The sequence below is a fragment of the Perca flavescens genome, chromosome 6 (assembly GCF_004354835.1).
Source record: "Perca flavescens isolate YP-PL-M2 chromosome 6, PFLA_1.0, whole genome shotgun sequence".
NCBI classification, from domain to species: domain Eukaryota; kingdom Metazoa; phylum Chordata; class Actinopteri; order Perciformes; family Percidae; genus Perca; species Perca flavescens.
This window is the reverse complement of record NC_041336.1, coordinates 36,492,923-36,520,056: the sequence shown is the minus strand read 5'-3', so window position 1 is coordinate 36,520,056 and position 27,134 is coordinate 36,492,923. Positions and strand designations below refer to the sequence as shown.

The 27,134-nt window shown below is 42.2% G+C and overlaps 1 protein-coding gene across 1 annotated transcript in view; it reads left to right on the top strand.

Moving 5' to 3' along the window:
* Positions 1-27,134, top strand: part of vps13b (vacuolar protein sorting 13 homolog B) — a 372,345-nt gene that overhangs the window by 306,694 nt on the left and 38,517 nt on the right. Inside the window, exons 43-46 of the mRNA XM_028581593.1 lie at positions 1,418-1,599; positions 2,463-2,683; positions 2,790-2,921; positions 8,133-8,294. Coding sequence (XP_028437394.1) covers positions 1,418-1,599; positions 2,463-2,683; positions 2,790-2,921; positions 8,133-8,294 — 697 coding nt within the window. The remainder of the gene's footprint in view (positions 1-1,417; positions 1,600-2,462; positions 2,684-2,789; positions 2,922-8,132; positions 8,295-27,134) is intronic.

Below are 27,134 nucleotides of genomic sequence, written 5' to 3'. Positions count from 1 at the left end.
ACAGATCTGTGTGTGTGTGTGTGGATCTACAGTACGTGCGCCGTCCAGTGTGAGGGAAAGCAGAGAGAGAGAGAGAGCGCACCCAGGCCGCCGAGCACAAAGAACTAGCAATGTGTCCCTCGCCCCACATCTGGTGTGCAGGAGCAGGGAGCGGGCTTGGAAGGCGTTCAGATCGGTCTAATGAGATTTCCCAGCACACCAAGTGCCTGTCAGGGCCCATCCGGATTCCTTCCTGCTTACCTTGAGTGTATCTAATCGAGGAGAAGCAAGAGGAGTAAAGCCCCCTTTGGGTTGGCTCATAAGTTCCTAGGCCTGGTCTGGATTGGGCTGGGTTGAGTTGGGATGGGATAGGTTGCTCTAGGCCTGCCAAGCACTATAACACCTCAAAAAGCATGCTTCTACTCCCTTCTTCTCACTTCACCTTTCTTATGTCTCACCTGGCATCCCGTTCTTCAGTGATTTTTCTAATTTTCTGTATTTTTCACATTTCTTCCTCATCTTAATTTACTCTCTTTTTTTTTTTTTTCTCTCTCTCTCCCCTTTTTACTTCCTCCTGGGATTTAGGAAACTTTTAGTGGAATAGAATTGCCAAGCCCACATTCTGTGTGGCTTAGAGAGCTCCAGAGGAGCAGAAAGGGAGGAATAAGAAAACATGTAGGAGAAGAAACAGAGAAAAAAGTCTACAGTACCAGATACAGTGTAAAGCAAAATATACATCTGTGTTTCATTACAATCATAGTCCAAACACTACATTTCCTTTATGTTTAAATTATTTGTCTTTTTTGATCAAAATTGATTCCCCTTTCTGTACTCGCTCGTTTCATCTGCCGTACTTTAGTTTCCACCAGAAAAATAACTTGGCTGGCCTGCCAACTGGAAGTAATGAAAATTGTCAACATATGATGCTTATCTTTTTAAGGAGCACTCTGCTGCACCAGCGTTTTTTAAGGTCTTGAGCGTTTCCTGCTGGAGTTTTTATGGTGGATCATGGTAGCAGCAAATTACAGAGCAAATGGTCATTCACTTCAATTACCTTCCATTCAACATCATCAACCGTGACATGCAATTAATGTCCATGGAGAGGTTCTGCTGGAAACTGCGGCAGTAATAATGTACCTAAACTCACAGCCTCGGACAGCGAGGAGGCCCTCTCCATATTGTTGTCTCTTTTCATTCTCTTTTGTCTGAATAATTGTAGCATTAATCTCACTGTAGATTTCGGACGAGAATGACACACAATGTGTAACTCACTGGGCAAAAGACAAAAGCATTATTTTCATTTGAAATCATTTCATATTCCCAGCGTGCCTTCAGTCACTTTTAGTGTTTTTAGAGCTCAGTTGTTGGTTTTCACTGTCAGAAATACCACTTAATCTGTAAAAATTTGACTGTCTGCTGTATCTCCCTTCGCCTTCAGTTCGGATAGCGAGTCTGGTTCCCAGCTGCCCTGCGATCAGTTGGTGTCTCCAATTGTGTTGGCAGCCTGCATTCGTGTGGACTCCTGCTTTGCACCCTGGTTTGTCCCCTCCCTGGGTGTGTCCCTTAAACTAGCACAGCTGGACATCCATCTCTGCCACCATCTAGAACAGCTGGGCACAGGTAGGATACAGAATACCCAGTCACAAAGTTAAAAGATAAAACTTTGTCCATCCTGAGGGAAATTGCTGTACAGCAAATGCAATACAAAGTGGGAAGAGGGCAAATATAAAGAGTGCAAACATGCAAGTCTAAGATAACAAAAACATGCATATCCAAAATATATACAATGGCAAAGTCAGATATAGATCATACAAATATAAACTGGTTGACGTCAGGGATCAGTCTAGATGGGGTTGCATATAGATATGTATTTACAGTTTCAAATCTGAGGTTTACTGTAGGTAGTGTAGGAGCACATGGTTAGTAGAGAATGTTCATGATTATGTCCATGACATAATTATTGCACATGATGTCCCATTATGTCAGTTGAGTTAAAGAGTATTAGGTTTATTAGGATGGATTGTAGTCTAGCCGTGACACAAAGTGACTTCAAACCTTCTTTTTCGTTTATTGGTGGGGGGAAAAGTTCAGCCTTCTTCTTCTCATGTTTTTTAGTTCATCAATGGTAGCAGCAATTACAGAGTCAATGGTCATTCACTTTTAACTACCTTACATTCAACATTATAGTGTGGCAATAATTGTCAGCACCCTCCAAAAAGTCATTACCCATAATAATCTATTATTGTCGTGTGTTTGAGTCCCCTGAAGACATTAAGAAAGAGCTCAAAACACATTTTTACTCATTGGCATTGAACTGTCTGGCATTGGCATTTCCTTTTTTTTTAGTCCCAGGTGGCAATATGGTTGTTCCTTTTTATTCTAAGTTGAGTATTATTGGTTATTTTGATAGTTGTACCATGTTTTGATAAATAATGTCCCTAAGTTCAGTCTCTTAATACGGAACCTGTGTCTCACTCTGCCAGTTCCATCTCGACAGCTTCGTCCCTTCCTGCCAGATAGGAAGTTACCTCAGGAACAGGAGTTCATGGTGACAGGTGCTAGGGAGCTGCGGGTCTTCCTACGCCAGTGGAGCAATGGACCACGTCACTGTCAGGAGTTCAGCTTTTCCACCCAGCTAGACTGCAAGCTGCTGGAGTACAGAAACCTGACACGCCTTCAGCTCCTCCAGCCTTGTGTACTTCAGGTAGAGCTCAGCTATTTATGCTGGTTTGTCTGTCTAGATATTTTTTATTCAAAGCATTGGTCAGGAAATGTGGAAACAAGTTAATTTAATTTCTTGTGTGTTTCAGGGCCAGGCTACAGCCACATGCTGCCCCCGGGACACCACGTTGGATGTGAAAGTGTTTGTGGACCCAGTGTTCCTCAATATCAGCCAGTATGCCATCCACACTGTAGACACTGCCCTGCGCAGCTGGCAACAGGTAACAGAGAGTTACCTTTTATATACACTTTATATTTAACCACACTCCAAAGAATACAAAAAAGGTATAAGCTCCATGAGCTGACATGCAAAAAAAATGAGGCACATAGCTGTGCTGTGTGATAGATTATTGATACTGCTATCAGAGCTTTTGGATAATTTAACATGTTAGGGGTCCTGATGGCTGAAGTTGTCCTTCAATTTCTTTCTTTTTTAAATCCCCCCTTACAGCTAATATCTGAAGCAAAATAGTTGACTTTACATTATATTGTATAAAGGCACTCTTTGAGCAACGTTTTACTGCTGCATGGTGCATTTGAAGTGACCAGTATATCAGTGTAAGTAATTAGTGATATGGTCACTTAGGTTGCAAAGTATTGGAGAATAACTTTTTCACTTGCACATTTCAATAGTCCGATTCATTGAGACATTTAAGGTAACCGGGGATTTGCCCTGTTGTTTGATCGCTAGCACTTGCATATAGCTATTATATTTGGAGCAAGGGGCTAGTAAATCCATAGAGGAAATACGTAAAAACGGTTTGTACATTTAGAGAATATGCTGAAAGATGGTCTTTTGTCCCAGATGGAGTATCAGCTAAACAAACTCACAACAAAGTGGATTTCATGAGAGAGAGGTTTTGGTTGTATGCCAGTGGTAATAAAATTTGCAGGATGGAACTGCCTTTCCCTTTGCTGTAAACTCTGACTAAGAGGCTACAGTGTGTCTGTTCCTGGGCTTCTAGTCCTATGGTCCTCGTCATCTCTCAGTTCACAGCTCTCAGCACTGCCTATGGTAGCCAGGATATTTGTGTGTGAAGTGATGCCCATGAAAACACGGTAAAACTTGAGTGGTGACACCTGCCTGCCAAGACTTAATTTGGCCATAGTCCTCCACCCACTTGTCTATTGCGTGTACACACACATGCGCACCCTGGCTTCTCTGGTTTTGTATGCCCTATCATAGCTCGGCTCGGCTCAGCTGTGGCTCTGCTGACTCATATACTGGCCTCTGGAGACGTGAGGTACTCTCATGGTTTTACATGCATACAGGCTCTCAATGCCAGGTGAGAGAAATAATAACTTGTGTTTTTCTAGGAGCAGCTGGGGTCTTTTACCTGTGGAAAATAAAATTAAACAAGCTGTATAGGAAATCTACTATAAAATGATTGTTCTGGCTAGAAGTTTAATACCTTTGTTTTCACGCAGTGGCTCATTGACTCATCAAAAGCTCTTACCGACCGTGTTGGATAATCGGTCATAATTGACCCTTGGCTTCACCATTGCATCATGTAGGGCAAGCTAGGGAATGTTCCCTATTTCTGCTGGTTAATTTAGCCATAAATAAGACTTTCGAGCATTGATGGTGTTGTAATGAGTGGTCATATTGCAGCTTTACTGGAGTGTTTTGGACATGTTGGTATCCATGGTGGGCGATACACAACATGCCAAGCATGATTAGTTAGGATATTAGTTGGTCGTATGCTTTTTGCCAAGGCTTTTCTGATACTGATTGGGTGATATATTTGGCTTTTGGAATGCCATCTTTGCCCAGAATCTCGAGACCCAAAAATAAAGGCATACAATGCTCACACAAACGCACACAGATTACCCTTCTTCACTTGCACACTACACAGTCAAAAACAAACCCCTGAAGGCTGCATTTACATGTTCACTGGTATGGGATTGATTCATAAAATGATTAAGCCTGCTGTATTTTCTTGATTGGTCTAAACAGCAGCAGCCTTGTAACTTGTACAGAACCTTTTAACTACCTCCAGCCTTTACCACTTTGGAACACAAGGGAAAAAAAACACACCATAATTATAAGGCAAATGTGCTGCATGTGGGTTTGGTAGTTCTGGATAAGGGGTAGAGAGAGGTCAAGTACAAAAGGCTGATTTTTTTTTTTTTTTTTTTTTTTTTTTAGAAAACACTCTTCTTAAATATTTGGTACACCTCAGAGAAAGTTGTGAACACTTAGATCATGGAATATTGTTTCCCTTTTTGGGGTTTTCACTGAAACAAAATCTTTTATGCGGTGAGAAAACCTTGTATGGGTGCGATTAGGCACAATCTGTCTGGTGGTGAGGTGCACTATAAGGGTGGATGTAAAGGGCTGCCCAGTTAAACTAAAATGTATCTTTGATCTGATAGAGGCTTACATTCCAGACACACACACGCATACAACAACTTGATCCTAATTGAAAACGTAATCAGAAGCAGTTGGAAATGTTAAAAGCCTCTGTCCTTCCGCAACAGAAGGATGTATCCTTACGTGTGTAATTGTTTCAGTGATTTTCATGTTTCCTGGTGTCAAGGCTGGCAGGCAGGCCTGTTGTGATGTGGCCTGTAGGGTCAGCATTGAACCGTGGAGAAGATTCCTCAACTACCACACAATTGAAACCTCATGACCCAGACACGGTCACACCAGACCACCACAACCAGAACAGCTGGAGCACTTCCAGATGCATCGCAATAAATAGAAATTAAAGACACTGATTGGTATATGGTTGTGATTTATTCTCATATAGCCATACGACGACGTAGTCATGGTAACATGGACTGCTCTTGTACCCATGATAACATCACCAAGGTCTTTCTGGCAGTCATAAGTACACATTCCTGATGGCTTGTCATTAATATTGATGTGAATATATATTCCATCTATTATGATTCTCAGCATGTTCCCAAGGCAACAGCAACAGGCTCACCTCCTCTTCCGTACCTCGACTGCAGCATTTTCCTTTTGCTCCAACCTTCAAACAAGTCCGCTAACAGTTCTGACGACAGGTAGATTGCTCAAAATTGAGGTTGGCTGCACCTCAGGAGGTCGAGTGGATCGTCCACTTGTAATCAGGGTTAGAGGTTCGATCCCTGGGTTCTCTGGGCCACGTGTCCTTAAGCAAGACGCTGAACCCCAAGTTGATGCCAATGGGCTGGCCAGCACCTTAAGCTGTTATATATAAAACTGCAAGAGGATGATAAAAGTACAGTTAGTTATACATTTTTAGAGGGTTTCTTGGTTAAAAAAAGATGAAGGAAGAAAGAATATAGAATAAAGTTCTTTTTTCCTCCTCTTCATTTGCCTCTTCTTGCTCGATAGCCCCATATGGCCCCAACCTCAGCCCTCCACCACTCTAACCTCAGGCCCCTTGCCTCCATTTTCAATTCTCGGTCCCTAGCCCCACTTTCAATCTTTGCTCCCCCCAGCCCCTAACCCCAGGGAAGTGGCTTTGGTGGAAAGCCACACAAAAGCCCAGTAGTATTTACACACTCTGCTTTCTCACAGAACGTTCACAGGCTGTTACATGTGCAATTGAGACAACAGGAATTTTCCCTTGTTTCCCCCCATTATTGTTTTTATTATGTCCCTTTTACAGGTTTCACTATCTCCTCGACAGAGTCTTGTTTCATGAGTATTTCTTTTGAGTGGGTGTCATTATTTACAATCTGTTTTCCAGACATTTTACTGTACCTTGCCATTTATATATGTGCCACTCTGCCATGCAGATCTGGGCTAGACTCTGTGAAAACTTCAGTAATAGTATCTGGGTGGATTAGTGAAATGGATCCTTTGATTCCTGGTAGGACTGCGTCTGAAGAAAGAGCTGTCATCTTGTGCTCTTTAACAAGAAAAACGTGTTGACTGTTTAAATATCTTTGTCTTAATATTTGTCCACTTAAAGACCCTGGATAGACAGAGAGTGATTATGATTACTGCAGGAAGCTTTTCTGACGTGTGTATCGTATTGCCTCATGAATCGGAGCGGAAAGACGATACCATCAAAGAGTGGGCTTAGCAATGGCATCTTAAGATGGCAGCAGGAAGTTTGTAAATCGCAGTGTCAGATTCGAAAGGGAGTACAGATAGTGTTCCACTATAAAACTGGAAATGGATTTGAACCCACTGTCGCAGCTGTCCCGTCTATATTTTGCTCTCTCGTTCTCTGCCTCTCTCTCACATCTATCATCAAGTGTTCTTTTTAATGGTGTAAACTTTCCCATCCGTTTTCAATAGCATCAACAACCCCAGGACCCTGAACGTGCTTGGCAGTCAAACTGAGCTTTTACTGCCAGCCTCTTTTAACCATCAACCATCAACCCCCTGCCATTTAAAAGTATACAGCAGGCTGGGGTCCCTCTTTGTTAGGATAGTTGAGTAGTTATTGAGAAGCTGTCTGAACCACAGTCATGTGCGTCAAGAGTCAGGGAGGGGTGTGCAGGAGAGATCCCATCAGGGCCTGAGAGCCTTTGGAAGGAGCTCAAGTAAAACGTACACATACACATGCACCCACGGACTCGCTCTCCAACTCACATGCAAACTATGTGCTGTTTTGAAAATGTGTACTTGAATTCCTTTATGCAGGAGACTCGACACACTCCCCTCTCCCTTTTAAACCAGTGTTTTCAATCGCAGGCCAGTGGGCTCTTTGCTCTTGCATGCAAGGTGACGTATGAGTGGACAGCATCACTGCACGACTCGCATGACTTGAGTTTTCTGTGAGGCTTTCTCATTGACCCATTGCTGTAGGTGGGCCAGACTCCACCCTATTGTTTTCTCCTAACAAACCACAATATATTGATGACTGTTACTAACAGGAATGCCTACGTAGTTGCCAACTTTGTTCCAAACATTGAGAAAATGTTAGGAAAACCCATGCACACACAAACGAAGTTGCCATTTGAAATAAGTTGACATCTGCAACCCTGTTTATCTCACGGCCACAATTTAGCTGCTCAAAGAAGGATGTGAAGAAGTTGAGTTTTGGTAAACAGAAAGGCCTCCTGGAGGTTTTATGTGGGACCAAGGGGTAGATTTGGCCCCAAAGCCCAGTCTAAGCTGCTTCAGCCTGGATAGCTGTCAGACTGTGGTATGATTTACTCCCCTGTTGAGGTTGTGTTGCACCCACGGGTCTTATCACTCATCTCTTTCTCCTACTGGCTGACAGCTGCACTACCAAGATCTGCATTTTTGAGATTGAGAAGACATGCATTTTTGACACCTGTAAATGTACTTATACACACACATTACACACATACTGTACATTATATACACCCACCATAAACATACACACCTGGAAGTATTTTGCGAACTCTTTTATTCACAAGCTCTTTTTCTCATGTCTCCCTTCTTCTTTCTTTTTCTCTTTATTCATCCATTCACTAATACCTCCAACCACAACCCCTCACCCCCCTGTTTTCTCTCTCAGAATGGGAACCTGGAGGCTGAGGAACTGGTCTACAGCCACTACGTGATCTGTAACGACACCCACGAGACGCTGCGCTTTGGCCAGGTGGACACTGATGAGAATGTGCTGCTGGCCAGCCTCCACAGCCACCAGTACAGCTGGAGATCCCACAAGTCCCCTCAGGTAGCGTGCGCGCGCGCACACACACACACACACACCTACAGTACATAGAGTATTACTGTAGCACAAGTAGTATACGTAAGTACACATAATACACAGATGGTACCTACATAAACTTACACACATACACACACACACACACACACACACTCGATACACATGTACTACATGCACACACACACATCCCATAAATATATTTAAAAAAAGGCTTACACATCAGTACAAATCCATACTCATTGACTTTAGCATACACATTCTGTACACAGACTGACAGAGGTATACAGTACACACACACACACACACACACACACACACACACGGACACACCGTCACCAGCGTGCAACCACTATCTGTGTGTTTCTGTTAGCGCTTTCAGACAGTGCCCTGACAGCATTGTTAAAGAAGATTGATTATATTTAACCCTTTGTGGTTTTGAGGTTGAGCGGAGGGTGGGCTGGCGATCTGTGGCATATGTGTGTGTGTGTTTGGTGCGCACATGTTTCAGGACCCCCATGTGTTCCACGGCGAGTGTGAGAAAGTCAAGCTTGAGAAAAGACATGGCCATAATTGCTCGCAGTAAGTCAGAAAGTCAAGTTGTATTAATCATCAACCATGGTTAATCTGTGCTCTTACCTCACTCTTGCTTACACACACACACACACACACACACACACACACACACACACACACACACACACACACACACACTTGAAGAGTGGCAATCTGGCATTTCAGCACAGCGAATACCGCATCCCATTTTTGCTGTGATTTAAAATGACCTCTGTATTTTCAGGGATGTTTTGGAAGAAAGATTGTCCGAATGGGCCAAATGTCATCATAGATGAAGAATGTGATTCCAAGATGGTTCTGTCATGTATTATTCCATCATGTGTTTGTGGTATATGAAATATGTGTTCTCTAGATGAACATGATTTGTGAAACTAGATAAATAAGAAATAGTGCAACTTTGCCAAAAACACTCAGCTAACTTATTAAACTTGATGATAAAATGCCTGCCAATGTGTCCGCCTCAGCGAATTGTAGCACACACTAATTACATTTCGGGGTTATAATAATAGTGGCACTGATAAGAGAAAGGGTTGTATTTCTTTAATGGTCCTGCAAGTGTGTTTTTGTAGCTCTTACAAATCAGTCTTAAATGGTTGTGCTGTTTTGCTTAAGACCCATGATGCTTTGGAGTGTCTAAAACAACTCTGATCATCACAAGCCATTGTTCTCCAGACCTCCATACTCTCCCATCTTTCCTCTTTCTATCTGTGAGCCTGCTCTCCACTTCAACTCCAAGACTTTGCCATAAACCCCTGGCCTCTTGCCTATTTGTCAATTCTATTACCAACCTCCTATCCTATGTCCTACCCTGCACTTGACACTCTCAGGCTGCCCATTTGTGCTGTTATTGTATATTTATACACATTTTCTACCAAAACCCCTCAGCCTCTCCCATTATCTCCTCCTTTTTCCTTTGTAATCTAACTCCACTCATCATTCAGATAGTGAGTCTCAATTTTCATTATATTAACCATGTTAAACAACAGCTTACAGTGCATCCAAACAGTGTAATGCTGTGAACCCTCCATGTAACACTTTTCAGCTTGGGACCCACAGTGCAATTAGCTCACTCATACTGGGGATATGCTAATGCAGGGGCTAGTATTCTGTGTCTTTTCTTGCCATGCGCTGTAGGGACCCACCAGACGCTGGCAAAAAAACAATTTCAGGCCACACACCCTAAACCACAGTTTAGAGAACATAGCTGTACAATATTCCCTTGACGTCCGCTCAGGCCAATTCTCTTAAGTCCTGATGCTTCACCTCAATCAGCTCGATGAGATCAGTAGACCTGGAAAGTCTCTGGCCTCCACTCTGTTTTGGGGTCTCACTTGGACATTTGTGTTTTTCTTTTACCGCTCTCCAATAACAGCGCACAGCCTCCCAGCGCTGTCCTTGTCCCTTTCTCAATCCCCCCCAGCACACTCTTGTGTTCTGGTGTTTACGTCCACGCCGGCTGAGCTCATTATCCCTTGTCCCTTGCCACTGGCCTCCGTCTGGCTATCCTGTTCTGTCTTGGACTCTGGCTAGAAAGCGACTTAGTCCTTTATATCTCTGTCACACCCCAGCAAGTGCTGTTCTCTTATTTGGGATCATGGCCTTTGGATTATCCCTGAAGCCTTTCTCCACATCTTGCCTGGTCCTGTCTGTTCTTTGGCCATTCCAGTCCCTTCTCATTACGATTCATACAGTTCTCTTGTGTACCTTTTACCTTTCCGACATTAACCAGGGTCACATTGCTCTGTTGGTAGCCCTGGTTTGACTCCGTCCACTCTGTTGACATGAGGTCATAGCTCCCCCTGCCTTCATTTTATCATCCTCTCTTCACCACCTAACTACCACTAGTACCATCACTCTGTTCATCTATCTCTACCTCCCAACCTTGTCCCTGAGAGACACACACACACACACACACACACACACACACACACACACACACATACACTGAAGTACATATCCCCCGCCCCTGTTGTTCATGGCCAATCTTGTCTCCACTGGGAGACCTGGGGCCTGTCAAGAAGACAGACCATCAGCCTGTCCTCATAGCTCTGGTATGATGTGTGTGTCCCAGTTGACCTGTCCCCCAGGCACAAACACACACACACTCACTCTCACTCTCTCTCTCTCTCTCTCTCTCTCTCTCTCTTTCTTTCTCCCTCTTTCTCCCTCTCACAAACACACACGCGCACACACTCACAAAATAATCTGTCCCCTTTCTCTCTCCGGCTCCCCCGAGAACCCACTGGACATGAAATCATCTTGAAAAGAGGAAGATGGGGGGAGAGACAGAGACGTGGGGGGAGTGAAGAAGAAGGAATGAAGGCAGAATGGACAGTGAAATATGAGAAACTCAAAAGGAGGGTAGCAAGGAGTTGTCAAGGGGGATACAGTACAGGCCTACTTGAGAAAATGGGAGGACATGGAATAAAGGAAGCAAGGGCAAAGGATGAGCCATGCTCTTAACACTCACGGATTGGCCGAGAGAACTCTACAGTGGCAACACAGCCAAAAATGTGTCTGCTCGCTATCTTGCTGTCCCTCCCACCTTCCCCATTTCTCTCTGTTTATGATGCACAAGCAACGTATAAAGGAAGTATACCGTAGATGAGTAGATGTGCCAACTATGCTTTACATTAAATCCTTTAATCCTATCTTCTGTTATTGTCAGTCCGTTGACATAGCCCTGAAAGAGTCGGGAGAGAGAGGAAAGAACTTCCTAAATGAACAGGCCTGCTGCTGTTTCAGCTTGAACTAAAAGAGGGAGGCGTATTTAATATCCTGCAATCTCCTGTGTGTGCCTTTGTGTGTCTGTTTGTGAAAGAAGAGTGCCTAATGTGTGTGATCCTGAGCGGTCTGACCAGTGTACACTTCCCACGATGTTGACATACCTCTGAATATCTGTCACTTCTCTCAGAAGAACGCTCATGCCGAGTGTTTTTGCAGTGAAACATGAACCTCAGCTCAGGTCACACATCCTCTCAGTGCTCCTTTGTTTCTCTCGGTCTCCCTTCCACTCTCTCTTCCCCCCCCTGTTTCTGCTGTCAGTCATAACTATAAGATGCATTAAAAGGGTCGATTGAGGCAGTCACGTCCTTAGAGCCCACTGTGGTCTAAAAATTTATCAAATTCATACCCATACGTGCACACCGAGACCCACACTAACACACACATACATACACACACATACACACTGTGATAAAATGTTTCCTAAGGCCTGGAGTCTGTCAGGCCTCTCAGTCTAATTTCTCTCTTTCAGGCTGAGCATGCCTTCACACCCCAGCATTTGCCAGCCAAGGTGAAGAGGTTTATAAACACTGACAATTACCCCCAATTGTTAGATAAGTTTATTATTTATTTTAACATATTATTTTCTTTATTTTTATATAAATATATATTACATATGGGAGAACAGAAAAATACAGTAGATAGATACAAATAGATAGATTGATTCATTGATTATAAAACAGCAGGATGATCACGTGTATAACTACACACTTAAGTACAGTTTATATCTATCTGACACACACACACACACACACACAAACTCACTCACTGTCCCCACCCTGCTGTTTTTCAGGGCTCTGGCGTGTGGTGTGGTGTGGATGGTTGAAATATCTGGCTGCTTGGTACAGGATGCAGCCTAGCTGATGGAAATCCCTGTGGTTAGTGTGGTTAGCAGGGAGAGGGGCGTAAAAAGCCCCCTAGATTTGGGAAGGACTTTTTAAGTGCCTACAAGGAATATTCACAATTTGAATAAATTGTAATTTACTCCAGGAGCAGGCTTCTATTGGAGAGCTCTCTCCTTCTCTTCCTGGATGTGTGCCTTTGTGTGTTGGTGTTTGTGCGTGATATTGGTCCATGTGTATATGTGCGTCAGTGTTGTGTTGGTGTGCGTGTGTGTGGTTCCCAGGGGTAATGTGCTGGAGATAGCAGCCCAGGACTATTAGTTTGTGGCTAGATTGGCCGTGTTGTTGGAAGAAGGCATGACAGGGAGGTATTTGGTGTGTGTGTTTGTGTTTATTTGTGTGTGTGTGTGTGTGTGTGTGTGTGTGTGTGTGTGTGTGTGTGTGTGTGTGTGTGTGTACTCTTGCTGTTTACTTTCCATAGGCAATTTGCTGTGTCAGTCTGATCCACATTCTTGTTTTCAACCTACAGCAGGTTTAAACTTTTACAGCTCGTTATTCAAAATAGGTATATTTATACCCTAAAATGTATCTGTTCTTTTTTCAAATAGGATTTCATATTTCACCGTTCTGACCCATTGTTTAAGAAACACTGCCCTCAAGTGAAGTGGTGTAGTTGTGCTGTTCATCCAAGATTGTGGCTTTGACTGCAGTAGATTGGACTGACCCTTTGAGAGATATTAGCTCCAATCAGGTTAACCCTCACATTGACCGATCAGAGACAGGGAGAGAGAGAGACGCCGATGAAAGAGACTGCTGTCCATTTTGATCCCTGGAGAAAACCTGCACTTTCCTGTTGTTTATCCCTTAGTCTTTGTAACGTCCAGAAGGAAAGCTGACCATTTTACACTTATATACACTTACATAATACATACACTTGTCGGCATTGTTATGATGATGAAAATAAAAGTTGAAGATGAACACTGTATCATCAGGCTAAGGTTAAACATTGGCTGCTCACTGAGTTACATTTTGATGATGATTTGTGTCTTGACTCACATTCACATGCAGTACAGTCATTTATCCTGTACTGTCACACTCTTGATCTTGTCCAGGCGTGTCTTCTGAAACCACCCCCAAATTCACCATAGTGATTTCCTTTGTCAGAAAAATAATGACAAATATATTGGATTGAATTTGAAGATGCATTATGTACTTATTATTTTATTTATTTTTATTTTGTGTCTTTGGCAACAAGATAGAAATTGTGTGTGAGTCAGTTGGTCAGAAGCTAAGTCAGTCCTAAGAGGATGATTATCATCATCATCATGTGTTCCTGGGTAGGATAACCTCAGACAAACAGAACAGTCATCGTTGGGTGAGGTTACAGCCTTATTCAGCTACGCACGATTCACATTCTTGGTCCAGGTTGCATAGTAAATGTCCATGGTGAGTGAGGGGGACTTGCCCTTCTTAGGTTGCATTCACATAAACTCAGGTAGTCTTCAGGCGGTTCTAGAAAACACAAGTCTTTCCAATTGATTTTGAATTGGGATAGAGCTTTATGGCTGCAGCGACGGGGGGGCCGCAGGGGGTTAAAGAAAGGCAGCGGCCTGCAGTGAAAGGTTGAGACTTTTGGTGAAACGCAATGCGGTGGTCAATCATGTTACCGGCGATCAGACTTGAAAGTCCGTTATTAGGTGGTGTGAGAGTCCCATACAGTTAATAGGAAACATCACTGCCTCTATCGCTGCAACAATTAAGTTTTAATACACTTTAAGGATAAAAAATGAACCACAAGACTGACGGTTTCCTGCCACAACAAAGTCTCTTTTTCTTTCTCTTTTTCTCTGTGAAATAAAGCTGCCTCCAAGTGCAGTCAGAAATGTTGAGAATTATTATTAAACAATCTGACGGAAAACACTAATTTTGATATATAATGTATATAAAGTCTACTTGTGCTACATGGGGGCATTACATTACGTCACACAAACTGGCCAAAGCAATTGCCTTAGTCAGCATAGCTCAAATAATACCATAGAAATAAAGTTAAGAAAAGACAAAGAGGTAAGTGGAGCCCTATGTCAAACTAAAAGTTAGATTGGCAGCTCTGCCTGATGGATTTTAAAAAAGCATCCAGAAATCCCCCCCTGTCTCCTTCTCTCAATGAGACGGAGAATCATACACACATCATAACACCAGGAGGTCAAAGGTCACAGGTAATTTCATGTTTCCAGGATGTTTAAAGTTGCTTCCCAGTGCACAGGCCTCACTCTTTAGCTCTGAGGTTCTTTGTGCCCAACACCTCTTTTCATCCCAGCTGGTCTATCTTCAACTGGACGTCCTGTACTCAAGGCAAATACTTCTCAAATCTATATCAGCTCAGTGGACATATTAGCCAAAGGGCTCTATGACTCAGCAGCCAGCAGACACAATGCAATACCCAATCTCTTGTACCCCATTCCTCCATGCAGGACAAGCACTAAAGCTTTTGTTTTTGAGAAATTGCCACTTGGCCTTTTGTTAGTATTTATTCTTATTATATGTCACTGGAGGGCTGGAACCCAGCAGTGCTTGTTGGTAGCAGGCTTGATTAGTGATTAATACGGTATGTCTTGAGAAGGTCCGAAGATGTATCTTATCTTACAAAGAAAAGGAAAACGTTTCAACATAATGTTGCCAGTAATATTTTAAATCAAAATATTCTGGGGACTCATTCTCGTCTTTCTGCAACCAACCATTTGGTTCTAATCCAACCATTGTAAAACAATGTCCTACATTCCCCAGCTTTCTACCACAGCCAAGCTCCTCATGAGAACTACAGGGTAGGCAGTGAGTCTCCACCTTCACCACCCGCTTTTTCTTTTTATCTCTGTACAGTTCATTGTTGCTCATCCCTCCAAACTCAGCCCACTATTTAGAAGACTTTGCTTTCTCACTCTTACTTACACGCTGTGAGATTTTGTTTTGATTCCATGTTGTATATCTGATGAGCCATTGGTCTGTCATGACTCTGTGTGTGTGTGTGTATATATATTTGAGTAATTCCACTCCGTGTGTAGTTTGTCCCAGAGGAAGCTCTCACTCTGACATGAGGAGATTAATTTAATTATCATGTTGATGAGAGCTGAGCAGCTAGAATCTCATATTTGTTTTTCTATGTAAATCTTTTTAAACATGCCAATGTGTTAGCAGTTTGAAAAATATGTTTTCATCCTCTCCATCAAATCCTTGGCCTTGAAACTACAACAAAGAGTCCTAAACCACGGGTTGCAACCCTGTTTGGCCAGCAGAACTGTTTCTGCTTGGTCTCCACATGACAAAAGTGTTGGTATGTTTTAATGACCCTGGGCCACATTGTGACAGCAGATTTATTCAATTGAGATCCCAGTCTTAACAAGTTCACCAACCCGTGTTATACTCCAGTATGATGTCAGTTACAGAATGAGGTCTCTCACTGTGGCCATGTCTTTTGTTTTGACAAGCTCTTCATTACTTTGTGTATAGTTAAAGTCAATTTGAAATTATTCCAAAAATTGTCAGTTTTAACATCAATAGTGTTTACTTGTCTTTTTTTTGTTTCATTGGTAAGTGAAGGATGAAATGTCCCATAAAATGCCGCCCAAGTTACTTTTTATTTGATAGGAGAGGTAAAAGTGTTCAAATCTGAAACCCTGTGGACACTCCTAAATTCTCTTAGCAATTAATGTAGACTTTTTATGCATTCAACATTCTGCAGCTTCCCATAACCTGAATTTTTAACAACCCTTCTGCTTCTTCCTTGTGTTTCCAGTGTGTTGAACAGACCAGAATGTATTGGATATAGCACATTGAAAAGGCGACACCAGGACAAATAGTGTCATTTTCACAAGCTGTTTGGTTGGCGAGAGCCGTTGGAATAAGTGTAGCTAATATTGATTTTTCTTTTGCGTTTACTTGTAATGACTTTTAAATTAATGGAAGAGCCTCACCCACAGTGGGAGGTTCTGGGAAAGGATCAAAGAGTGAATGAGACCGCCACCTGACCAGCTTCCACCCACTGACCAGCTCGGCTGCCCCCACAGACGTGCTTGCCCTTCCTCTTTGCTCCCTATCATTTTTTTTTTTTAAAGATTCTCTTTTGGGCTTTTCTGCCTTTAATTGATAGGACAGCTAGGTGAGAAAGGGGAGAGAGAGGGGGAAGACATGCAGGAAATAGTCACAGTTCGGACTCAAACCCTGGACCTCTGCGTTGAGGCATAAAGTCAGTATATGTGCACCTGCTCTACCCACTGAACCAACCCGGCCACTGCTCCATATCATTTAAGCTGGACAGACACTGCATTTTTATTGAACTTGTTCATTGTGTTAACTCACATTACACATTTTAATTAGCCTCTTTACACAACCAAAACCTCATAGGCATGGATTCCACGGCCCGTTCTGTCCACTAAACATTACGATACAGTTTATCAAAGAAGACGGCGGTGTACTCAACAATGTTGAGACAATGAGAGAAAGTCACATTCGTTTCTGCAATTCTGCTGTGAGCGGAAAATAAGAATATAAAGTCGCAGATTGCTGTAAGATGCAGACAGTCTTAAGACTACACTTTTTTGCTACATCATGTAAAATATTACTCAAATAACATTAGAACAAGCTTATTACAGTTTGTAACTGATCTTTTGACTGCAGGCATGATGGAAATCGAACCGTGGACCTGCTAAAGCTGCAACACAACCAACCGAAATTTCTGACCTGCCAAAAATCCAAACGATAACTTGTTGATCATGCTGGCGATTAATCCGATTTTGTGACCTCCCTCAAACGTAGTGTACGAGATGGGGGGCTTTCAATAAAATCATCTCTCAATGTAAATCAAACCAGCTATGAGGCTAATTGAAATAAAACCATGCCAATCTCTAGGTATGGTGAAGGGTATGTGATGATGTGGGGCTATTTTTATGAGCAGCACTGTATACTATTTATACATATTGGCAGGTAAACAGCAGACTCTAATACCATTGTTTTCAATTCATTCATTTTAATTTGTCTAATTAACGTGTAGTGCCCTATCCATAGTTGTTATTCACTTGACAAATCAGTAAAGCTTAACTATATGATACACAACATACACGAGGTTAGTTAATAAATATATTTATGGCACATTTATTTGAAATGCTGAAGTAGATCCTGGGCAGTTGCATGGCCCATGAACTGCTCCATAGAACCTTGACTGGACGTGGTCATTTAACCAATAACGCACATGCAAGTCCAGTTGTTTGCTTTTGGTTGTCTGGTTCAGTGTCTCGTTGAACATAATTACAAACGCACTGCATTCAAGTCTTAAATTTCATTTAGAAGTGGTCTTAAAAAGTCTTAAATTTAACTTGTTTATACCTGTAGCCACCCTGGTACATCTGGCAGGATTTGAAATGTGTCCCTATTCTAAAATTAGTTGTGGGTAATTTTTTTCTATTTCACTTATTGTTTAAACAGTCATATTGTACATATTTGTTTTTGTGTTTTTTGGTTATTTCCTTTGAATATGTTTGTCTTAATGTATGCACCACCCACCAAGGCAAATTCCTTGTAAGTGCTACTTACTTGGCAATAAATCCTATTCTGATTCTGATTCCGGGCTGAATCTATACAGTGTCTGCCTGGCTTAACCAGCTCGCGGTTTGATTCTCTCCTGAATCTAAAGACGGGGAGGTGCAGGTGAAGAATCAGTGAGCGTTGTGGTCCCATTGGTGCTGCCCTGGGTTCAGCACCACGGACAGCACCTTAGTGTTGTATGACCAATCCCACAGGGTCAGCGCTGGGCTGCATGGTGGTTTTGGCGTACTGGCCACAGTGGGAACTACAGGTCACATGACACCCTGGGACCCAGAAAGGCATCTCGCCATATAATGTACATCCACCATGAAGCCTTTCATAGGACATTTTTGACGCATTAAAAAATTGCATTTGAAGTACAGTATCAACATTTTTAATATTATGTCCAACATATGTTTGAAAACCAACAAGAGCTGTATCAAGATGTTGGTTTTGTGCCACTTATGTGTGTTGGCTGTCAGCCAGGCAGAGCCAGTGAAAGACACTAATGCACATGCATTACCGGCACCCGAGTTGGAAGCAGGAGATTTTTTTTTTGTGTGTATGACCATGTTGTGGTGATATGTTTTCTACATTTTCCTGGGCCTCAGTTTCATTACACAATCCACCACTGTGTGGTTAGGGGTAGCTGTATAGGGTTAACCCATGCTGCATTTGTTCTTTAGTGGGAGAGCTTGTGGTCTCATTGTAGTGAACCATTCCTCTTTGTAGTGAAGTGTTACGTTGCACTATGCATTGCATTGTCAAACCAGTGGAGACATCAATTGCATTCTTGTTGTCTGAGTTACTGCAGTCAGCCTACAGTTGCTGGTAGTTCAGAGGCACTCTGGTTGTGGTCAGAGTATGGGTGACTGAGGACTCCTCTTGCCCAGTCAGCCTGTGATCAAGAACGTACCACCTTTAGTTCACTTGTATTTGTGTTTGTGTGAACAAATGTGTTCTAATGGACAGCTATAATGTTGATATAAATGTTGATCAGTTTTTTCCAAAGCCCAAGATGACATTCTCACGTCTTGTGTCTTCTCCAAAACTCTAACACATTGAGTTTACTGTCACAGGGGAGTCAAGAAACTAGAAACTATTATTATTATTATAAGCTGTAATCAGATGTGACAAAAAAAAATTATAAACTACAAGAAAACTGTACAAATCTGTATTTATTTTTTATTAAGAGAAGGTAATTATACATTAATTCATGGCGGTTCTCTATCTTTGAAACTGGTAAAGTGAGGACTAATGTAAAATAAAGATGTGTACGTCTCTGTTGAGTTTCAAAAAGCATTAAAGGTCCAATATGTAATATATTTACTGTAATGAATCCAAAAATGACCCCATCAGGAAACATGCTTAGTTGAAATATTATCTTTTCTGACAACAATGCTAATGCCAGTATTTTCTCCTTTTGAAATTTCCGTTCCGTGACGAATTTCTGTTTGTGTTTTGGCCCGTGTGTTGGTATCAACTGCCCAGTTTGACAGCCAGGACGGGTTGCCAAATATACCTGTAAAAACGTAGACCAAGCGTGCTGCAGCTGTAACGTTACTACAGCCAAACTAACAGGATCAACTGAAATAAATTCTACCTGACCTAATAAAACCTGGCATGTTTCTAACAGTTGCGTGACCAGAGACTTAACAAATGGGTAAATATTGGAGATGTATTTAAAAGATGGAGACAGCTTAGAGCCCAAAAGGACGCAAAGTTGGCTAATTTCCTCCTGAACAGGTAGCTAAGCATTATCTTCAGGCGAATTTATCACAGCTACTAGGGACGGGCATTTTATGTCATTTCAACATTTGTGTAGCTACTCACATTGAATTATAGAGCTAGAGTACCCGAGTTGGTTACTCGCAAAATCAATAGAGACACAGCCAGTAAAGTGATCCCGACTGGTCCTGGCTAACGGCGGCATGCTAACCCTGCTAACTGTTAACGTTACCAGAGGACCAGGCAAGCGGGCAACGGCTGTTTACATCGTGTAGCCTGTTCAGTGGCCGTAGCCGACAGCGGTGAGTTATTTGAAGCCAAGAGAGGGGGGCTGTTAATCAGGAAGAGAGGACCTTCAGTTTGCAGTGTGTTTAGCCATTGTTGCCCTAATTCTAAGCCAATAAAGTGTGTTCAGTCGGGGGGAAAGGGATGGCAAGGTAGTGTTATTTTTAGCAGTTCCTATCGTAATTCTAAGCCGAGGAAGTGTGTCTGTCTGGCGTGTGGAGAGGACGGCCAGGTAGTGTTATTTTTAGCAGTTCCTACCGTAATTCTAAGCCGAAAAGTGTGTCTGTCAGTTGGGTACAGAGCTCCGTGTGAGCACAGGCTTTTATGATTGTCAATATAGCCAGCATCTAACGTTAGCTACTCCGCTGTGCTGTGGAGTAATGTCTGGCTATGTGAGACAAGCGTCTAGCAACATTGTTGTGGATGCTCCGGTCTCAGCCTGGCAACCAACGTGAACTTCGAGTCTGGGGAGGAGGGGGCGGGGGAGACGACTCTCTCCAGGATTTTGAATTTGTACTGCAGTAACTATTTTAAACACTAGCTCTCAGTATTACATATTGCACCTTTAAAATAATCTAATCTAAAATAATTAAGGGTTATGAAGTAATTTGATTAAAATGTAAAATTACTAAGATTGGATTCAAGTTTGTTGGATTTCTGGGTGATTCTATGGGGATTATAGGATAGGAAAAAATAAGCCTATTCCTTTTCCAGTGAGCTATGGTGGCAAATTGTGGGAAATAATTTTCTTTCATGTATGTTAACCAAAATAAAATTATTCATCCTCATTATTATTCTTACTTTTGTCATGACAAAATCGAATAAAAGTCAATAATTGGCGATTAATTTAAAAGTTGACAACTATTCGATTGTTCTTTGCAGCTCTAATTATAAGCGAGTAGAAAGTACCGTTTGGGTGGGTATTATTCTGAACATGCCATGGGCCAATCTATGTATGCCTCGGTCTGTTCTGTATATGTGAGTGAAGTATATGTGCAGCATGTTACAACAGTCTCCCTCTGTTGTATTTCTACAGGAGCCCAGGGCAAGCCTTTGTTTTTGTTGTGTTCATAGACTGAGACAAGGTCTCTGTCCTTCCAAGGGTCCTGGACCACTGACTCCTTCATCCCCCCATCGTGCGGTCTACAAACCTCTCTCCTCTCAGACAGTGCTCCTTTTGTCAGCTCCTGTCATTTGGTGCAAACACTTGCAGCGTCTGCGTCTCCTGGAACCCTTGAGGCCCTGGATGTCTGAGATGCCTTGGTAGAAACCAGAGGGAGAACTATAGAACAATGTTAGTCGAGCATAAACCCCTTAACGTCTCCTCTGTCAACCACGGACCCACACAATGCCTTCTCTCTGTACCTTCTTCCAGCTCTCAAACCGCTTTTTAGACTTGCAAATCTGAGCTTTGATGTTGCACTGCCTTGCTTCTTCTGTCAAAGAGAGGGAGCCAAGGAGGAGAGCATTGCAGACAGCTGTTAAAGCCTCCATAATTCCCTCATGTTACATGGGTTAGCCCGCACTGCCCTGGCAGGGATGCTGTTGTGTCTCTCTGTTCTCTCTTTAACTCATTTACGCTCTTTTTCTACTCTCGCTCACTGCAGTTCAACTTTGTTTACCTCTCTCTTTTTCTTTCCCATACTCATTCTTTCTAGAGGACAAAGTAATCCATGTTATTTTGTTTTGTTGTCTGGGTATAAACCTGTTTCTCATTTGTTAGGTGGCTAGCTAGCTCCCTGGTCACAAATTCATTCACTAGACAAAACAGGCCTCTGTTCAACAAACCCTTTTTTCTCATGTAGGCCCATTACATTCAATAAGACAGACCGTACAGAGACTTTGTTAGACTATTTTAAGTCTTTGGTATATGGAAAAAAACCAAAGAAGACAAACGATAAGATTTAGAAAGTTTAATTTAGATGCTAAGCTTGTTTGGGTGGAATTGATTGGTAATCAACCATCTAACTGGTGTAGTTTATACCTCTGCTCCATGTCTCCATGTCTCACATCTCCTATTACAGTCTGAACGAGATGGAATGAAGGAATGGTTGTAATGGGTAGACGACCAATGACCACTGCGGCTTTGTCTGCCCGTCTTTGCAGCATACATGAAGGCAGATTACGTCTCTACTGCAGACAGACACTTTCGTTTTATGTGGACCCAAGCACATTCCTGCTAGAGGACAATAGATGGATAGTGGTTTGTTTGTGTGTGTGTGTGCGCGTGCGAAAGAGAGTGGGTTTGTGTTTATTCAACTGTATGTGTTTCTCTGTTCATCTATGCTTGACACCCACGTTATCGAAGCAGACACTTGAATGTTTGCCATCCAAGTGATGTCATGACTCTGTATTTACCAGGAAGTTAATAGTCATTGCTTTGGTTATGACTGACTGATATCTTACCGTCTTTTACAGGAAACTTTGTTGCTAATGATTTTCTCTCGGGACAGGATTAAGCAATGGACCAAGCAGTAGACATGACATCGTACCACTGATGGAATTTGGTTGGTTGTTTGACTCACTGAATATAATTTACAGTTTAGGCGGGTGGTGATCCTTAGAGCTTAACACCATTTCTGAATGTGTCAGTCCCATGTTTGGGTTCAGCATGTGGTCTCCATAGCAACTGGGAAATCTGGGTGATGGGGTTTCAAAAAGTTCATGTGGTACTGATCTTGTGATAGGACCATACATGGTCCCACCATGATCAGTGTGGATTTTAACATCACCATTCTGCCCCCCTGATATTTGGTTTAGGAGCCAGGTGTTCCTTGTTACGTTTAGGTTAGTCACAATTTCAGCAGACTGCTTGATTTGAAAACACATGTCAAAGCCTCATTATGTTCTCAGCAATACCTGCAGGCTCTAAGTTATTCAAGCAGATTGGATTGTGGCTAAGCCAGTAAACCCAGTGGTAATATGGTAATACACAAACCATATCGAACTTCAGCTTTCATCAGTGTCGTGTTTGACAACTGCAAGGCAAATAATCCCTGTGATGATGTGGCCCTGCAGTCTGACCGCCGACATTAGACCAAAGAAGAATGGAGTGGTTTCAGTTCATGCAGGAATAGACAATCCCAGTGTCAAATCACTCAGATGATTCATCTCCATGGAATTGAAATGAATCATCTGTAGCTTAGTTATATTAGCGTACATAGAAAAACATGTCACTCTAAACCTTCATGATGATACAAGGCTGGGATGTGCTGTCAAACCGAAAGCCATATTAGTAACTTGTAGTCTCTTCATTTCTGAAGAATTGGAATGAATAATATTAATGAGTGGAAAATGTTTGACTAAGGCCTCCTTCTGAGATATTAATACCATTGGTCAAGTTAAATCCAAAGAATTTGGATGAATGCTTGTATTTTGCTAATGTCGGAGCTTGTAGCCAGAGTTGGTATTGTATGTAGTGTGACATGACCCTGATCAACTCCTGCTCACTATCAGCGAAACGGATAATGGGCAATATTACAGTACATTGCAGTCACAGAATAAAAATGCTTTGTGTGGTTACATCCAATTGCTCAGTTTAATAATCCCTGCTCCGGTACCAAAGCTGAAGCCCAGTAATGTGCTGGAAGATAAGTGTTCACCATCAGCCAGCCGTAATCACAATCTCTCCCTGGGGATTGAAGGGAAATGAGGAGAGGTTGAGATTTCACATTTCATTCACACTCAGTACACAACTTGGATATATCATCATACTATATGACAGATGGGTTCTTAGTTGGTTTTGGACAACAAATCTTCAACTCAGCGCCAGTGTCTGAGGGTGGGTTTAGAAGTTGTTGTTTTTTTTAAAGATTTATTTGGAAATGAGATAAAAACTTACTTAGCATCTTAGATGAAAAACTGAAGGATGGTTTTGCTTAAAAAGTACTTTTTTTCTCAAGATGCTAGTAGATTATTACAAAGTGGAGTCTGAGTTTCTGTTGGCTTTTAAAAAATTCTGAAATAATTAGTTTCCCTTGTTTTGGTGCAGTTTTGTTTGTCACCTTTGCATGCTGGCCTTGTAAATCTATTATACAGTACAGGCAACTTTAAGCTTTACTGGGGCCGGTGGGGAGTGGGGGGGATTTCATCATTTTGGTTCTTAAGGTTGGAGATCTTCAAATTAGGAAGCCGATGTGAGTATAGTCTTTCAACATGACAAGTAAACTCTTATTGTATTTAAGTTTCACAAGTGAGTGCAATACCTAGTTCTGATTTCCATCACACAGTTTTCCCTCTCCACTGTCATCTTGTCCCCTACAGTATACTCAATATTAACGTTCTATACAAAGTGATACAAACATTACAAGCATTAATTACAAGCATTAGCTTCTCCATCAGGGTTGAAGAATAGGTCCACACACTACCCAGACTGATCTCATGAAGTGGCGTATGTGTGACACGCCAATTTGTAGGCTGTTATTGGCACGTTATGAAGATGCACAGTCGCTTTTCAGTGTGTTTATCAACGGCGTTTGGCCTCCATTGACTAACATTACCTTGTGTTTGCGTGTGAATTTACGCTGCAGCGAGTAGTATGAAAGGGCAAAAAATCCACGTAGGGAGGGTGGTTGGGGTGGTGGATGGGTAAAACACAGGACTTTAACCCAGGAGACCGGGGATCGGAAAAGTGTGTGTGGTTTCCTTACCACGTTTTTCTTTTCCTAAACCCAACCCAGTTCTTCTTTTCCTAAACCCAACCCAGTTCTTCTTTTCCTAAACCCAACCCAGTTCTTCTTTTCCTAATCCCAACCATTTTTTCTTTTCCCCCGGGTGTGACTTTGAAACCAACCGTAGCCTCGCGATAACATGTAGCCTCGCGATAACACGTAGCCCCGTGATAACATGCCACGTGGCTTTAGAAAGTGGCGTGTATGTTTACGCTAAGTCATGATGTCACGTTGCACTACCACTCGTAAAACAATACTGACATGCCCATATGTATATTGAATGGGTTATTGGTTGCTGAAATTGTTATTGCCGCACGTGCTGGCTGCAAAGAAAGCCTCTCCTAAAGCAACCAATAACTCTTTCAGTGTACATATGGGCATTTGAATACTGTTTTGAGATACTTGAAAACTGTGAACCTATCCTTTTAATTCAGCTAGATTCAGATCTTCCTACAAAGCAGTTTCTATTGGTGAAGTAATCCATTTGCACAAAAGCACCACATGTGGCTGACTGGGTTTTCTCAGCGTCACAACAGTTGGATAAGTCACAAAGAGGCAAAGCAGCTTCCTATTTTTCATTCTTGTTGTCCTACGTGTCCAGTTCATCTGTGTCACTGCTGTGTTTTTTTTTTCTTCCCCTGCTAGAGCAGTGATGAATTTAAACACGAGCTGCACTCGCTGTTTGAAGTTTGAGGAGAGACATTATTATGACTTCTCCCTTAAAGGTCAAGTTGAGCCACAGCAAGAGGGGGAGGAACAGTGGGGTTAAAGGAGAGAGAAGTGTTGAAATAACAAATCGCTCCTCGCAGATGGTGCTGAGGCACAGCAGACTGGGTTCACCACCACAACATTTTGACCATTATTAACACCAATGCAGTACCACTCATCAAATCAAATCTTAAAGGGATACGCCACCGTTTGTTGAAATAGGACTTATCACGGTCTACCCTGGCTCTAGATAGGTGGGCCAACGCATTTTTTGTCTCAGTGCAAGTAATTAGGTTGTTTTTTTGTCTTTTGTTGGCTCACTTTTACTCACAACATGCTAACCGGCAACATAGGATTCCATTCACTACGCTAAGCTAACTAGCAGTGGCACTGCCGGTGTTGCTCCGGACTAAAACAATGCATGCACAAAAAAATTTGTTGGCCCACCTATCTACAGCTAGAGGAGACCGTGATAAGCCCTATTTCAACAAACGGTGGCGTATCCCTTTAAAGAGAGGGGCTGATGCTAAGAAGTTAATGTAAATTTAAAGGTTTCCATCTCACCCAGTACCAGGTCACTTAAAGGGTAACTTTGTTTTTGTTAAACCTAGACCCTATGTTCCTTTTTTTTTTGTGACTGATGGGAACAACAATCTTCGACATTGGTCCGCTACAGTACACAAGCTACAGTAAGTTTTTGGGCAATTTTGCACCTTCAATTCACTTTCACAAAAGTGCTTGCTTTGCCAATGACAGGCTCAGATTATTATTATTATTATTATTATTATTATTATTAAGTGTCTGATAACATTATAGAAAGGATTCTCTAAGGATGTTGACTTTTCTGTTAAAAAGTAAGATCCTTTTTTTTAAACATAAAAACATCCGCTAAAGCCACCAGACTGTAAATAATCAGTAATTTTATCATCGTAAAATACACTTAATTTAAAAGTCGACAGAATAAAACTATGAAAAGATTTTTTCTAACAATCAACACTCTAGTTTTGGTTGAAATGAACACATACTTTACCAATTTACATGTGTTTTGCTTTTTAAATGGAGTCCGGTAGGTTAAGCAATAGCGATTTCGGAGCTGTTTCCGGTTTAACAAAAAGGATTTTTTTTTTTCTCATCAGTCAATTACACACAAAACATATGAAGTTAACCTTTAAATTAGATTAGGAGCAGAAAATCCCACATTACAGTTATTTCTTAACGTTTTCCTCAAACCACCATGATCTTAACTGGTCTTAGGGGGATTTCACACCTACTGTAAATGTCCGAACCAAGGTCCGACCAAGGTTCACGTTTCTGCATTTGATCCGGTAAGTTTTGGTCTCACACTGCAGTTATGCAAGCGCACTAATGATCTATACATGACAAAACTACGTCCTGCCGTCATCACATACGTGAGCCGCGTCTCCAGATACTTCTAATTGATTGGTTTGTAGACGGGCTTCCCCGTCCTCTCGTGTCCTCTCTCTGTGTCTGAGTTTTTTCAGCTGACTGCTGCTCTTCCCGTTTATCTGTGTTGTTTGCCCCCAACGGCGCCTTCCAGGCAGCGCTGCCTGGAAGGCGCCGTTGGGAGGCACTGGTTAGGGTTAGGGTTAGGGTTAAGGCGCTCTTCCCTACTGACTGCTGCTCTCCCCTACTGAAACACTCTTTTTGTTTTGTTGCAATGT